General features: G+C 40.2%; 1 protein-coding gene across 2 annotated transcripts in view; it reads right to left on the bottom strand.

Moving 5' to 3' along the window:
• DNAH5 (dynein axonemal heavy chain 5) overlaps nucleotides 1–16,254 on the bottom strand; it is a 283,808-nt gene that overhangs the window by 106,690 nt on the left and 160,864 nt on the right. For both annotated transcript variants that reach the window (XM_027074356.2, XM_053202043.1), the window contains exons 42-47: nucleotides 10,514–10,660; nucleotides 7,855–8,096; nucleotides 3,901–4,077; nucleotides 3,304–3,505; nucleotides 1,623–1,765; nucleotides 773–907 (exon numbers count right to left, since the gene is read on the bottom strand). In XM_027074356.2, the coding sequence (XP_026930157.2) occupies nucleotides 773–907; nucleotides 1,623–1,765; nucleotides 3,304–3,505; nucleotides 3,901–4,077; nucleotides 7,855–8,096; nucleotides 10,514–10,660 (1,046 nt within the window). The remainder of the gene's footprint in view (nucleotides 1–772; nucleotides 908–1,622; nucleotides 1,766–3,303; nucleotides 3,506–3,900; nucleotides 4,078–7,854; nucleotides 8,097–10,513; nucleotides 10,661–16,254) is intronic.

Raw genomic sequence — 16,254 nt, 5'->3', positions numbered from 1 at the left:
TTTGAGGGATTTTTTTTTTCTATTACTCCTCAATAATACAGTAGGGTAAAATCTTGAATGTGCTAACTCTACGATTTATTCCTGCCATTGATAATGGGAGCCATGGTGTAACGTTAAGTCAGGATACAACAGAATAAATCAGCAATGTCGGGACTGGAGATCAGACAAGGAACCAAAGCAAGACTGGAAGAGAATTAGACTTGCACCAGTCGGAGATCTTTCCACACTAATACCCTGGTGTGGACCCTGAGAATGTGAATTATGGAGAGGTGGGCAGGGAGAATGAAGAGAAAGAAGGAGATGTGAAAAGTATTTCCGTAGCTACATTTTCAGACCTTGATTCGAGAGAGACCCATCAAAGACGACCGGTGTATCTAGCCTAGAGGCTAGAATAATAGTAACAACGACAGAAGAGCAGACACTAGGGAGAGGAAGCAGGTTTGGATGGAGGAATGAATGATATTCCTTTCAGTTTTGGGTTTTACATGTTCACAGGCTTTCTTTACATATTTTAAACAGTATTGAGGCATTTAACACCCTATGTAAGCTTTTTATTTCTCCACAATTTAAGATTATACAGTATAACTCAACTAGGGGGAGATTCTATTGCAGGTAAATAATACAGATAATGGAAGGCATATGTAGGGGACTTATCACGGCTGGGAAAAAGTGCAGATGAAGTCAGTGGGCACAGGCTTCCCAGGGAAGAGAGTGGAGCCTCCAAACTTTATCACAAACTTGGTCTTAACGAGCAATACCAAAAAGCCAGTACCTGAAACATCAGTGGGGTGGTTGCAGAAGAAAAATTCAGACTCTTGGTTATGTGACTTTCAGAATCGTATTTTGACATAAATCCTTTGATAATGACTGTTTTGGCTGTTCCTTGCTCCCCAATTAACAGCACGGCCTAAAAGAGAAGTTGAGAAAGAAACCCAAGGAATGCAATAAAATGATTATGGGCTACCTCGTGCTCCCCCTCTCCAAATCCGCACGTCGAAGCCCTAATACCCAGGGCCTCAGAATGTGACTGTATTTGCAGAGAGGGCCTTTAAAGAGATGATGAGGTTAAAATGAGGCCATTAAGGTGGGCCCTAGTTCAATCTAAGCAGCCTCTGTAGAAGAGGAGGAAGTCTGGATACACAGGTAACAGGAGGGATGAGCACAGATAAAGACCACAGAGAAGGCAGCCAGCTGCGAGCCAAGGAGAGAGGCCCCCGGGGAAACTAAACCCGCCAGCACCTTAACCTTGGACTCCAAGCCTCCAGAACTAGGAGGAAAGAAAGGTCTGTCGTTTAAGCCACCCAGCCTGTGGTGATTTATTTGGGCAGCCCTGGCAAACTAACACAATTATCAGAAGAGAAGAATGTCTCTTTGGACAAACGAGTCAAAATTCACTGTCTCTCAACTAACATGTGAGAACAAATTACTTGCTCATGAATTGGAACCAGGCAACTCTACGGCTGTCAGTGGAGAATAAGAAAAGTAGTATATCCATTTGGGTCATATTTTCATTTCCTCTAGACAGCAGCCTAAAGCATTCTAAGATAAATGCAAGATGCCTTGTGTTTTCGAGGGACGTTTGAAAATGTGCTATTGTTAACAATTAAGTTAAAGAGCCGTACCTTGCCCTGTTTAGCGATGGTTTTGATTAGGAAGTCGGTCCTCACGTTGTCGACATTTGGTACCAGGATGGAGCCGTATTCTGGAGTGACGTCAGGTGGATACACATATTCCTCGGTACACGTGTTCCAGTGAAGCCACTGACCTGAGGTGCACACAGAACATTCACATATTCATACGCCTATTAATGATTTAATTCCTAACTGTCACGAGCAGATGTCCTGGACATCTCATGAAGCATCTTTCAAAATCTCCCCATAAAATAAGATCATTACAATGGTAGCTCTACGTAGTATTTAAGTATGTGTTGGCCGAGTCAGAATTTCCCAAGGAACAATTCCAAAGTGGTAATATTAGGAAATATTAAGAAGTGTCTTGGAATTTTCTTTTTAAACATGTCAGTTTTCAATAATGTCTGAATAAAAATTAAGAATACAGTGATAAGGGACTGGGTGGCTCAGTCGGTTAAGCGTCAGACTCTAGGTTTCAGCTCAGGTCATGATCTCATAGTTCATGGGTTCGAGCCCTACATGAGGTTTGGTGCTGACGGCACAGAGCCTGCTCGGGATTCTCGCTCTCTCCTCTCTCTCTGTCCCTCCCATGCTCACTCTCGTTCTCTCTCTCAAAAATAAATAAACATTCAAAAAGAACACAGTTGGGATGCCTAGGTGGCTCAGGTGGTTAAGCGTCCGACTTCGGCTCAGGTCCTGATCTCACAGTCCGTGAGTTCGAGCCCCGCGTTGGACTCTGGGCTGACAGCTCAGAGCCTGGAGCCCGCTTCAGATTCTGTCTCCCCTCTCTCTGCCCCTCCCCCACTCACGTTCAGTCTCTTTCTCTCTCTCAAAAATAAATAAACATTAAAAAAATTTTTTAAAATAAAAAATAAAAAAGAATATAGTGATAGTAGTATGTACCTAAAACCACTTAAAATATCTAATCTCATAAGCTTTTCATTACGTACTTCCTTTAATTATAGAACCAAAAATAAAAGATACATAAATATTGTGTATATATATATATACATGTTTTATATAGATGTACTTTATATATGCACATATAAATAAACTTAAGGTATATCTGGATAGATCTATAGACATAGATAAACACATATTTAGTAAAAATATACTTCACACTTTGTAATCTTTATGTAAATTTCTGATTATATTATACAAACGACTGAAATAGATCTGATTCGGAGATTTTTCTTTTCTAATTTTTTTTTAAATTTTTTCTTAACATTTATTTTTGAGACAGAGAGAGACAGAGAATGAAAGGGGGAGGGTCAGAGGGAGGAGACACAGAATCTGAAACAGGCTCCAGGCTCTGAGCTGTCAGCACAGAGCCCAACGCGGGGCTCGAACTCACAGACTGCGAGATCATGACCTGAGCCAAAGTCAGACGCTCAACCGACTGAGCCACCCAGGAGCCCCTCTAATTTGTTTTTAATTCATTAAAAGTTTAGTAAATAATATACCTAACAAGGGGAAGATATGCATCTGGGACATAAATGAAATAAAGTTTTGAAAAAGAAACAATCAGGTTTCATCACACATAAAGATTTCCCTTTTAATTTCACAGCGTGTGTTTTAATTACCATTTAGAAAAATAAAAGCTATGTAAACATTAGCCAGTGGAAAAACCTGCTCCCGTGTGTTAGGTAGGAACGGAAGCAAGTGTCCTCACCACTGGACGAGACATGATAGTCAAACATGGTGTCATCGGTCCCCGCTAGAGGCGGCAAATCCAAGGTCAGCGCTTCCTGAGAACGCAGCCAGTGCTCCACCCGACGTCGGCCCTCCAATTCCAGCACGGCCCCGATGCTCCACATGAGGGAGAAGACATACAGTCTCCCCAGGTGCTCTGGCGTGACCTCCGCACCTTGCTCCTGGGCACGGAAGAAACTTTTTGTTTTAGTCACTCAATTCTCAAGCCTAAATTTTGCTTTGCGGTTTCAATAAAAATAATAAAAAATGTCAAAGGGACAATACCTTTTCCCAAGACAAGAACAAAGAAAAGATGAGTAAAACTGGAAACATACAGAATTTATCTCAATACCAAGTCAGCGCCCAAAATAAATCTGGATGTTTATTAGATGACTGTGAACTTGCCACTAAATTACAAACCCGTGACTTACTTGGGGAGAAAAGTAATGAGAAAAATAAAAAAGATGCAGGGGGACGTCATCCATAGCTCTAAGAGAGCCAGTTTCAAATACTATACTCTCTGCACAACATGGCTCAGTTAATAAGAGAGAAATTTCTAGAAAGTTGAGCAATTTACCTTTGGAGGGATCAGCCCTTGAAGCATGTCAATGCTCTGCATGATCACAAAGGCCTCAGGTATCTCCATCTTGTGTTCTAAGTTCTGAATACTGAAGCGATACAGGTCGGGAAAAGACTTGATGTACAGCTGACGAAGAATTTCAGCTTCTTGGGGTGAGCGCTTCTTAAGGAAACCCTGTTAATTTACATATTAATGCACTAATAAATGTATTAGCATGCCAGGAGAATGGCCATTTTGGGACAAAAATTTTTTAAATATCAATGGACTATAATAACATCTAATGATAATACTGCAGATGGGATGTGCCAGGCCTTGCTATACATTCTTTCATGCGTTAACTCATTTAATGCTCAAAATAATGCTATGAGGTAGGAGCTATTATTATCCTCCTTTTACAGATGAGAAAACCAAAGTCCAGGGGCCTCTGGGTGGCTCAGTCAGTCGAGCGTCCAACTTCGGCTCAGGTCACGATCTCACGGCTCGTGAGTTCGAACCCCGCGTTGAGCCTGCTTCGGGTTCTGTGTCTCCCTCTCTCTCTGCCCCTCCCCCACTCGTGCTCTGTCTCTCTCTGTCTCTCAAAAATGAATAAAAATTTAAAAAATATTAAAAAAAAAAAAAGAAAGAAAGAAAACTGAAGCCCAAAGAGTTTAAGTGATGTGCCCAGGATCCCACAGCCAGTGGGTAGCCAGGTGAGTGCCAAGACCAGAATTCAAACCCACATGTTCCGTTACCACCCTACACATGTGCTCAGGTCTTGAAACCAAAATGGACGAAAAGTCTTCAGCTCTTGATTAAAATATACTAGAAGACAATGAGGAGGCATACGTAAGAGAAATAATTCAGGAAAAGAAACAGGACTAAAAGATGAACACAGCAAATCCATACCCACATTTTCTTAAGTGGGAAACAAAGATTTATCAAATTAGCTGTTTCCTTTTATTTCTTCTGATGTAACTAATAACCAGTGTGGAAAAATATCAAAGAATACTCAGGAAAATGGAGAATTGAGCCACTTGGAGAGCCCACTGCAGAAAAGTGCATGGGATCCCTAACAAAATACCATGTAACACACAATATTCTCTGAAGCTGAGACAAGTTCCCTTGGCCTCAAGAGATCGGCTCATTCTCAGACACTGAACAGAAGCAATAAAATGTCGATTCCAAATTATTCATCAATTCATGAATTTACCAGGGTTCCACAGCAACAAAAACAGAACATAGCACTTTCAAGTTGATGGAAGCAGAAAGGTCATACACAAGGCCAAGAAATCAGCTTGGCTCCCAGGAGCTGACAGATTCCTATGAACAAAACTTCTCCACCTGCCTGCCTCTAATAACTCCCTGGAGCTGCCTGATACTGCTCTAAACACTTTCAGTCCGATTCTTTGTGAGTCTTGCTTCTTGCTAATCATTTGTGAGAAGAAACTGCATTATTGAAAAGCATTATAAAAAATTAGGTAAGTGCAGGATTAAGACCTTATTCAGCCTCAACACAGAACATAATAGAAGCTTATTTCATAAAAAGCAAAGTCTAAATATTCATTAGTTAGTGGTGTAAAAGTATTTTTTAAAAGCCTTCGTGGATGCGAAGTATTGGGGGAAAATCACACAAATACTTTTTTTCACTTGGAGCTTGCTGCCGTATCTGGGGTTGCCAAATCTGAAGCTACTGCAGTGCTTTTAAAAACAAAAACAAAAACAAAAACCAACTCCTGGACCTCTGTCCCCAGAGATTCTAATCTGGTAGGATTGGGGTATGACCCAATCACCTGTATTTTAAAGAACTGTCATTGATGACTATTTTTGCAAAGCCAGGGTTCAGAACCCTTGCTCTGTATTCTCCTTAATGGATGGATAATTTGATTGCAAAATCTGAAATCTTTAGAAGCATGTTTAGTGACACATCCAATTATACGTAAGCAACATTTTGCTATATAACCCCCCCCTTTTTCACATCTTGACGCTTCACCAAACCTAAACCCTTGTGCAAGCCAGAGTTCTGTAAATCCTGAGATGATATTATTTTTTTTTCAACGTTTATTTTATTTTTTGGGACAGAGAGAGACAGAGCATGAACGGGGGAGGGGCAGAGAGAGAGGGAGACACAGAATCGGAAACAGGCTCCAGGCTCTGAGCCATCAGCCCAGAGCCCGACGCGGGGCTCGAACTCACGGACCGCGAGATCGTGACCTGGCTGAAGTCAGACGCTCAACCGACTGCGCCACCCAGGCGCCCCGAGATGATATTATTAAAAGCTAAGACATATTGATACAGAAAGACAAGTACAAAAATTTAATGATGATGTAAAATAAATACCTACTTCATTTAAATTATGATTTTATAAGTTTTCAATCAAAATCATTTCTAAAAAATTAGGTAAATAAAATAATAAATTTAACTAACAATGTCAAAAAGAGGTTTCACACGTGGCTACTCTAATAAGCATTCTGCCCAGGGCGCCTGGGTGGCTCTGTTAGTTAAGTGTCCAACTTTGGCTTAGGTCATGGCCTCACAGTTCATGAGTTCAAGCCCCACGTCAGGCTCTGTGCTGACAGCTCAGAGCCTGAAGCCTGCTTCTCTCTCTGCCCCTCCCCCACTCATGCTCTATCTGTCTCTCTCTCTCTCTCTCTCTCTCTCTCTCAAAAATAAACATTAAAAAAATTAATAAGCATTCTGCCCTACATTATAGTATTTATTTAGTAGAATATCTAAGTATACAAGGCATTTAATTATAATCTAATTATAATCAATACACTCTAGAATGTACCGGTGATAAGAAAATAATATAGCTTTCCATGAATTGAAGAGACATTGTCTGAAATATTATTTCCAAGAACAAACTTAAAACGAATATTATGGCTATTGAATCTCATCAAAATTCCTTATATACAATTTTAATAAATTGTTTTCTCCAAGCTAATGTTTCTAAGATGGGCACTCCCAAACTTTACAGGCATGAGTACCTTTTAAAAATGTCATGAATTCCCAAAGTGATAAAATTAAATCTCACTTATTCACAGTTTGGCGGGATTACTGATTCAGCTAGGCCTTGCGATTACTCCACAACCCACAGTGGACATCACCGGTCTAAGGAGATGCAAAGAGCCCAGAAGAAATCAATCAGAACACCGAGGGCACCTGGAAGGGACAATCAGGGTTTCGATGTCCCGAAGGATACAAGATCTGCCAGAAACAGTAGCAACGAAATGCAATCACACCGCAGGTCTGCAGAAAATTCAGCATGCGCTGTACCAGAACACGAAAAGATCCATTTTCCTCTTTGGGTCCACAAAAGAAAGACTCCATGCTGATTCAAAGGGGCACGTGCACCCCAGTGTTTCTGGCAGCACTTTCAACAACAGCCAAATGATGGAAAGAGGCTAAAAGTCCATCAACTGATGAATGGATAAAGAAGATGTGGTTTATATATATATACAATGGAGTACTACCTGGCAGTCAAAAAGAATGAAACCTTACCATTCATAACAACGTAGACGGAGCTAGAATGTATTATGCCAAGTGAAATAAGTCAGTCGGAGAGAGACAGATACCATATGTTTTCACTCATATGTGGGTCTTGAGAAAGTTAACAGAAGACCATGGGGGAAGAGATGGGGAGAAAAATAGTTACAAATAGAGAGGGAGGAGGCAAACCATAAGACACTCTGAAATAAACAGAACAAACTGAGGGTGGATGGGGAGTGGTGGGGGAGAGGGGAAAATGGGTGATGGGCATTGAGGAGGGCACTTGTTGGATGAGCACTGGGTGTTGTATGTAAGCAATGAACCACGGGAATCTACCCCAAAAACCAAGAGCACACTTTACACACTGTATGCTAGCTAATTTGACAATAAATTATATTAAAAGAAAAAAAAAAAGCTGGACATGAAAAAAAATTAAATTAAATTAAATTAAATTATTAAATTAAAAAAATGAAGACTCCACTATACCTCAAGAATAGGACTCCAATCGAGGACAGAAGAACTCATGAAAACCATTCCATTTCTTGAGACAGTAGCAGGTGAAGCGTTGTCAATGTTATGAGGTTCAAAAATGATCTTACAGTTTGGAGCCATGGGAATCCGATCACCATTGGCAAGGGTTAGAGTTTTGTTATCATCCAAAACAGAATTCAGATTTTCAATCCAGATGGCATCTACTGGACCATCAAGAACTATCCAGATATGCTCCCCTAGAATAGCCCATGAAAGGTGGGGGGGAAAAATACACACACACATATATACATATATACGTAACTAGTGTACTTGAAGAAGTACTATAATTTGATATAATTTTCATTAATATTTAAATAAAACTTTGATAGAAATGATTATCTTATTTTGTCACATAGGACTTTTCCAGTTCTATCTATAGCCCTTGTTTAAAGCACATAACCAAAGGAAAAAAGTCATTTGTTCATTGAACAACTATTCATTGAGCACCTTCTATGTATCAGCACTATTCTAGGGTCTGGGGACATTACGGTAAAAATAAGACACTGTCCTGTCCTCACAGAGCTTACATTCTAAGGGGTAGAGATGATAATGAAACCAATAAGCAACTAACATGTACGATAAGAACAATCAGGAAGAAAAGAGGATGGGGCATTGCTTTTGATAAGGTAACCAATAAAATATTTCAGGAGAATGAAGTGATGTAGGGATCTAGAGGCAGAATTTTCCAGGCAGTAAGAATACCAAGTGCAAAGGTCTCAAAGTGAGTACAAATTGAGGCTGTTCTAGAAAGCAAGAGTTGGAGAAGAGAAAAGGGAGCATGAGTGCCATCAGAAGGACAGGCAGAACCACGGAACTGATTCTGGCTGGCACATGTCACATTTGAGATGTCCCACACACATCCCACAAGGTTGTTGAGCTGGGGATTCAAGGGAGAGGTCAGGGCTGAAGATCAGAATGTAGAAGCCATTGGCTTAGAGATGGCACTTAAAACCAGGGACTGGGTATGTTTCTTCTAGGGAGTACAAGTAGACAGAGGCAAGAGGTCTGAGCACAGAGCCACTTCAAAGTTCAGACTTCTGGTACAGTCTCCTTTGCAGACTCCTCCCTCTGACAGACCCCTCATGAGGCAGAAGTAGAAGGAGAGCAAGCAGCTTAAGTTTCCCTGATGTCAAGTGACAGAAGAGGTCCAAGAAGGGGAGTGATCAACCATGCCAGGTTCTGTGCAAACCGGACTAGCCTGAGAACCGACAATTTGTATCTGACAAGCTGGAGGCCATGAGCCCCTTGGAGGGGCTACGGGGGACAAAACTGATGGGAATCACTTAAGGAGATATTTGGAAGTAAAAAAAAAAAAAAAAGTGACAAGCATCAGCAGAATGGTCAAAGGAATGCCATCGCAAATGTCGGCACCTGGTTTAATAATTCCTCCTAATTTCTTAATCTCTAGTTTCTCTTACTGACACCATGACCAACTTTGGAACTCTAGTCTTTATTTACTGTGCCACAGCTGTAAAATATTATGTGTCAAATAAAATGCTTTTAAAAATCTTAATTATGCTCAGTCGACTGAATTTAAGTAAAATGATGATCTAAACACCCGAGTCACTTAGAAAAGGTATGTTGCCTTCTTTAAAGAGGGGAAAAAAACACTGCTTTGAGCTCCCATTCTTTGGGGTAGCACTGGGCACTGCATATGTGTTTACATAGGATTACTGGAACAAGACAGAGACAAACTTCCATTTATTTCCAGTAAAACAACAATGTCTAATATGAGCACACTTTAGAAATTATACATGTTCATGCCTCTTTTGACAACTGATGTTAGGTTGCTGAGCTCCGTTCCCTAAATGAGTGGCGCCACCTTAAACGTTTCTCAGTAGACAGTGTTCCAAAGACAAGACTCATGAAGAAATGTCCCCAGTATCTTTTCCTTCTCCTGCATCCTTCCTTCTCCCCGCAAGTGCATTCACTATGCCTTTCTCCCACTTACTCGAGAGTGAGAAAACACGAGGACAGGAGAGTTGATATCACCTCTTCCATCTGAGCCTGTATCCCAGGAACATTGGGTTCAATTTAGAGACTCCAAAAGTAAGAGCTCATTCAGAGTGAACCACTAGCCCTTAACGAGTTTCTTCACAGGATAACCAAACACCAGTGTGCGTCTAAACAGCAATATTTGTTAGTTCAATAGAGACTTTGTTTTTGATACATGCAAATTTCTTCCCAAAGAAGCCCATTTCCCCCTGCGATTTTATAGGGGGATCAGTATTCTAAAAATAGGCTATGCTTAAACAAAAATAACATTTTTAAAAGATTCAGGGAAATGGTTATGGTAGAGTCACTTTATTCAACACTATCAATTTTCCTTAACAGCTTTTTCTTTCTATTTTATTCTAAGATATCACAGGGATACAAAAACACTTATTGAAAAGGAAAATCATTCCCTTTGTAATAACAACAAAGAAAAAAAGGTGGGAGAGGGGGATTTTAAATATACTAATCGATAGTTTCAGTATTTCAACATTGACAAATATACTGATTCAGGACTTGCTGGTCTCCTCGTATGGAGAATACAGTTGTTCTACTAATTCTAAATAGGCACCCTAAGATTTTATCTAGAAGTACACGTCGGAAATAACACTTCATTTCCTACCTTTCTTAGCTCTCAACGTTTTCCTCCAAAGAGTTGAAAATATCCCATCAGTCCAATCATTTGTGGCCACATCAAGTCGACCAAACATCTGTGGGGCTGTAATCGCTTTGGGATTCATCCTCATTTCCCGGTGTGGTTTTCCACAATCTGTACCAAGTAAATCCAAAACAACGTTTAAACAACGCAGATGTAGAGCAAGCCATCATTAGGTAACACTGTACTAATTGCAATGTACTGTCAACAGGTGTTCAAAATAGGAAAAATACAAAATTACACGAAAACATTATGTCTTCCTGCATTCCAAGGTATCATAATTAACATCGTTACATCTTATGGACTAACATACTTTTGTTTCTATCTTCTGTAAAAGCAAGCTGCAGGAAACATAATGGGGGTGGGGGAAGGATACCATGTTGGCATGGATGAAGGAATTAATGTAATCTGGAAGTTCTTCCAATTTCACAGCTCAAAAATCTTTTGATTTATGATATATTGGATTAAGCCTGGTCTCTGAAATACCACCCAGAAGCTGCTGCATTCTCTGCATTCCCGACTTCAATTTGCTGAGATGTGTTCTTACTCGTTTGGAAAAAAAAAAAAAAAAAAACTAAGCGAAACTAATGTTTCAGGAATCAAGGACTTTTCTTTTATAGCCAAATTCAAAAAAGGTCTTTGACTCTTTCACACCCCAAAACTACTCCTAAATAAGCTAGATTCTGTACATAAGGGACTGTGGTTAATAAGCAGAAAAGTGAAGAATAAGGTTTAAAGTATAAAATGATAAAAATTGATGCTGAAACATTACATACTGTGCGAAAGGTTGACAAACACAGGCAAACATACATAATAACTATGCACATTGAAAAAGGTGTTAAAACCCACTAAAACCCATTTAGAAAATTAGACCATAGTTCTCTTTTTTTAAATCACAAAAAGACTCGGGGTAATTATTTGCAGTATTTTACAACGCTGAAGGGAAACTGCATCACAACTCAGCTTCTTCAATAAATGATATCCATAAGACTAGCAAAACTATATCTTTTACCTAAAGGCCAGCAAGCTCTTAAAGAGTATGACAGTATTAGGGTGTCTAGGTGGCTCAGTCAGTTAAGTGTCCAACTCTTGGTTTCAACTCAGGTCATGATCTCGCGGTTTGTGGTTTCGAGCCCTGCAACGGGCTCTGTGCTGCAGACTGATTGGGATTGTCTGTCTCCCTTTCTCTCTGCCCCCTTCCCTGCTCACTCTCTCTCTCTTTCTCAAAATAAATAAATAAACATTTTTTTAAAGACTATGATAGTATCATAAGTAAAAATGACTTGATCTGCTGCCCATATAAGAAAAACTATCAAAAATGATTTCATTATGGGGGCGCCTGGGTGGCTGAGTGGGTTAAACGTCAGACTTCGGCTCAGGTCATGATCTCATGGTTCAAGCCTCACGTCGGGCTCTGTGCTGACAGCTCAGAGCCTGGAGTCCGCTTCGGATTCTGTGTCTCCCTCTATCTCTGCCCCTCCCTGGCTCATGTGTGTGCTCTCTCACTCTCTCTCAACAATAAATAAACATTAAAAAAAATTTTTTTAATTATTTCATTATGGTAGTACGTAGAATTGTATCATTTCAATTTTAAATACTGTAACATTTTGGTACAGAATTATTGAGTCACTATGTTATATGCCTGAAACCAATATAACATTGTATGTCAACTACACTTGCATAATATTTTTTTAATTTATGACCAAAAAAATGAAATACCAAAACATGTTTATAAGATGACTACAAGAAAAAAATGCTTTACTTTCAAAAGGTTGGTTAAACTAATTCCTCCTTTTATTATTATTTTTTAATGAAATCCATGTTAGTTAACATATCGTATAATAATGATTTCAGGAATAGAATTTAGGGATTCATCACTTACATACAACACCCAGTGCTCATCCCAACAAGTGTCCTCCTTAATGCCCATCTCCCATCTAGCCCATCCCCCCACCCAACACCCCGCCAGCAACCCTCAGTTTGTACTCTATATTTAAGAGTCTCTTATGGTTTGTCTCCCTCTCTGTTTTTATCTTATTTTTGCTTCCCTTCCCTTATGTTAATCTGTTTTGTTTCTTATTGCCACATATGAATGAAGTCATATATGTCTTTCTCTGACTGACTTGTTTTGCCTAGCATAATACACTCGAGTTCCATCCACATTATCACAAGTGGCAAGATTTCATTCGTTTTCATCACCAAGTAAATATTCTATTGTGTATATATACCACGTCCTCTTTATCCATTTGTCAGTCAATGGACATTTCGGATCTTTCCATACTTTTGCCATTGTCAATAGTGCTGCTATAAACATTGGGGTGAATGTGCCCCTTCAAAACAGCACACCTGCATCCTTCGGATAAAGACCTAGTAGTGCAATTGCTGGGTCATAGGGTAGCTCTGTTTTTAATTTTTTGAGGAACCTCCATACTGTTTTCCATTCCCACCAGCAATGCAAAAGGGTTCCTCTTCTCTACATCCTCGCCAACATCTATTGTTGCCTGAGTTGTTCATTGTAGCCATTCTGACTGGTGTGAGGGTGTATCTTGTTGTGGTTTTGATTTGTATTTCCCTGATGAGTGATGTTGAGCATCTTTTCATGTGGCTGTTCGCCATCTGGATCTCTTCTTTGGAAAAGTGTCTATTCATGTCTTTTGTCCATTTTTTCACTAGATTACTTACTTTTTATGTGTTGAGTTTGATAAGTTCTTTATAACCCTTTATCTGATATGTCATTTGCAAATATCTTCTCCCATTCCATTGGTTGCCTTTTAGTTTTGCTGACTTAAACCGAATCCTCTTAATTCTCTTCCTAGGCATTTCTTGACTGTCCTGATCACTCCACCTTCATGGATTCTGCCCCTAGAGTAGGTACACTTTCTTGCTGCTGCCTCTTTATGGACTCCAGACCATCCCTCCTGTCCCGTGGCCCATTCTCCACATGGCCACAGGATGGTCATCTACACACAGCGTTGATCATACCACTCCCCAGCCCAATGGCTTCCCATCACCTGCAAAATAAAATCTAAGTACTTAGCATAACTTACAAAGCTCTATTGCACTAATTTGAATGCCCCCTAAAAGGAAAGCCTCAAACAAGGATACGGGTATGGGGAGTTTGAAGTCAGGGGAAAGAGAGAATGAAACAGAAAATGAGAGAAATCCAAGAATGGGCTCATTTGGGAGGTGGCCACAGATGTAGTGTCCCTCTGATGGACATGAGGAGGTAGGACACTTGCCTTCAACCCAACTTCTGCCACTGTTTGAGGGTATGGCTGCCTCAGGGGCATTAATGCCCACTCTCTTCCAGGCTGAACCAGTTCCCTAGATTCTAGGAAAGTCATAATGCTGAAAAACTGGGAGACACCCCTGGCATTTGTGGGAGAAACTGACCAACAGCTGCACCTGTACCAGGACAGGGTCAAAGGGGTGTGGTGGTGGGCACCAGGAGCACGTACTATATATACCTTCTCACCTTCCCCACTCCCACCCCCACACACAGACTACCTTTTATCCACACCAGTGCACTTTCTGGGCATGCCATGCTCTCTGGAGTCTCTCCTATCTGCACAGGCTCTTTGTTCTGCTAAGAATGCCTTGCATCCATCTGCTACTCAACCCTCAATCTTCAGCTGAAGTGGCACCTGCTCTGTAAGCCTTCCTAGAATTCCTTAGAAAGGTTTCTGATCTCCTTTGCCTGCTCACAGCATAACTGTCCAAATCTTCTCATAGTGATTCCATGTTGACTAATAACTGTCTGGGTTATCCCGCTCCTTGAAGGCATGGCCTTTGGTTTTCACGCCTGCTTCCCCACTTCTGCTACAGAACCTAGCAGAACCTCACGTACAGAACATTAAAGATATTTGATAAATAAATACATGATGAATAAGGAAACAGATATACATGGGTCTAGTACAAGTTCAATGCAATTACCTTCTCAATCTTTGGGATTATTAGTGTTTTCGGCATTAGACAATGTTTTGCTCAAGATAACGAATGTTTGCCCTACGTATGAAAACCAAGAACAGGTTAATCGACAGCAAGTAGTCTAATGATTAATTCATCTTTGCAAAGAACTTCTCCAAAACCAGCGATGCCATATGGATTACATAATTTAGACATATTATACATAATGTATCACTATTGTTTAACATTTAGTACTCATTTTGTTCAACTCACTTTACCAGGTGCATTTGTAGTTTATTGCTAACAGAAGGCAGCTACACAACAACAACAAAAGTATTATTAAGCATAATTTGAGAGAACACATCATTTTAAAGCTATATAAAAATCCCCAAACAGAGTCTCAACAGCACATGAAAACCACACGGTAAGTCTTGCAGGTGTGTGCTCTCGGTTTTGGCAAAGGTAAGTGAGAGCTGAGAGCACAATTCTGTCTCAGTGTGAACACCCCGTGCTGGAGTCTTAACGTACAGAACTCACTTTGCCCCCTAGCTGAGGGCACCGAGACTAAACCCAACACGTGCAGGTCCCTAGAGCAAACACAGAGCAGTCTCCACCGCCACAACTCAGCATCAGTGCACTGGAGTTTCATGAGCGGACTGGAAACCCAGCCAGGCACCTTTTCCCCATGGGACCATGTGTGATGCAATCCAACGGCTGAAGTTCTGTGAAATTTTGGGACTCAAATCTGCCATGGCTCAGAGCTGCCTACACAGTACTTTTAGTATGGGAAACATCAATGTCCAATCAGAAAATACAGGGATAGTCACAAATGTGGCAATGCCCATAATCTTTGGATGACCTTGGGCTAGGTAGGGAATTAGATATAAGGCTAAGGGAGATCTGGGAATTAAAGGCATCTCTTGAACTTCACCAGAAAAATATCTGATTCTTGGTGGGAAATTAGTTTACGATTAGGATGATTTGGGGAGTTGAAATTGAAATTATTTTTTTTAATTTACTTGAGAGGTAGCACATTGTATTAACTCATTGGGAAGTACCATGTTATAATGGGAAACGTCCAGATTTTTCATTAGTGGGCCCTGACCTTACTGTCTTCACAACCTGTAGCATTTCTGAACTTGAAGCTCAACATTTTTGTACAAAATGGGGATGGTCAGAACCACATCTCAAGATCATGGTGAAAATTAAATGACATAACATAAGTAAAACACATAACACAGTACATAAAGTCGCTGTTTAAAATTTGTTTTCATGCAGCATTATTCATAGAAGCTAAGATACGGAAATGATGTAAATGCCCATTAATAAGAGAAAGAATTCAAGAAATGTGACATATATATATAATTCAACCACACGCAAGAAGGACATCCTGCCATTTGCAATGACATGACGACACGGATGAACCTCGAGAATGTCACGCTAAATGAAGTCAGTCACACAGGGAAAGATAAATCCTGTATGGTATCATTTACGTATGGAATCTAAAAAAAAATGAAACCCTGGAAAACAGATTGTAGAATGGTGGTTACCAGGGGTTAAGGTGTAGGGAAATGGAGAGATATCAGACAAAGAGTACAAACTTCCAGTTAAAAGATTCACAAGGATGAGGATCTGACATACATTATAGCATAATGTACATATAGCATCATGATCATAGTTAATTACACTGTATCATATAATTGAACAAGTTGCTAGATGAGTAGATCTTAAATGTTCTCACCACAAAAAAGAAATGGAAAGTAACTGTGTGATGAGATGGGGGTCAAAGCTAATGGTGGTAA

The sequence above is a fragment of the Acinonyx jubatus genome, chromosome A1 (genome assembly GCF_027475565.1).
Source record: "Acinonyx jubatus isolate Ajub_Pintada_27869175 chromosome A1, VMU_Ajub_asm_v1.0, whole genome shotgun sequence".
In the NCBI taxonomy this organism is placed as follows: domain Eukaryota; kingdom Metazoa; phylum Chordata; class Mammalia; order Carnivora; family Felidae; genus Acinonyx; species Acinonyx jubatus.
This window is presented reverse-complemented; position numbering and strand designations above follow the sequence as displayed.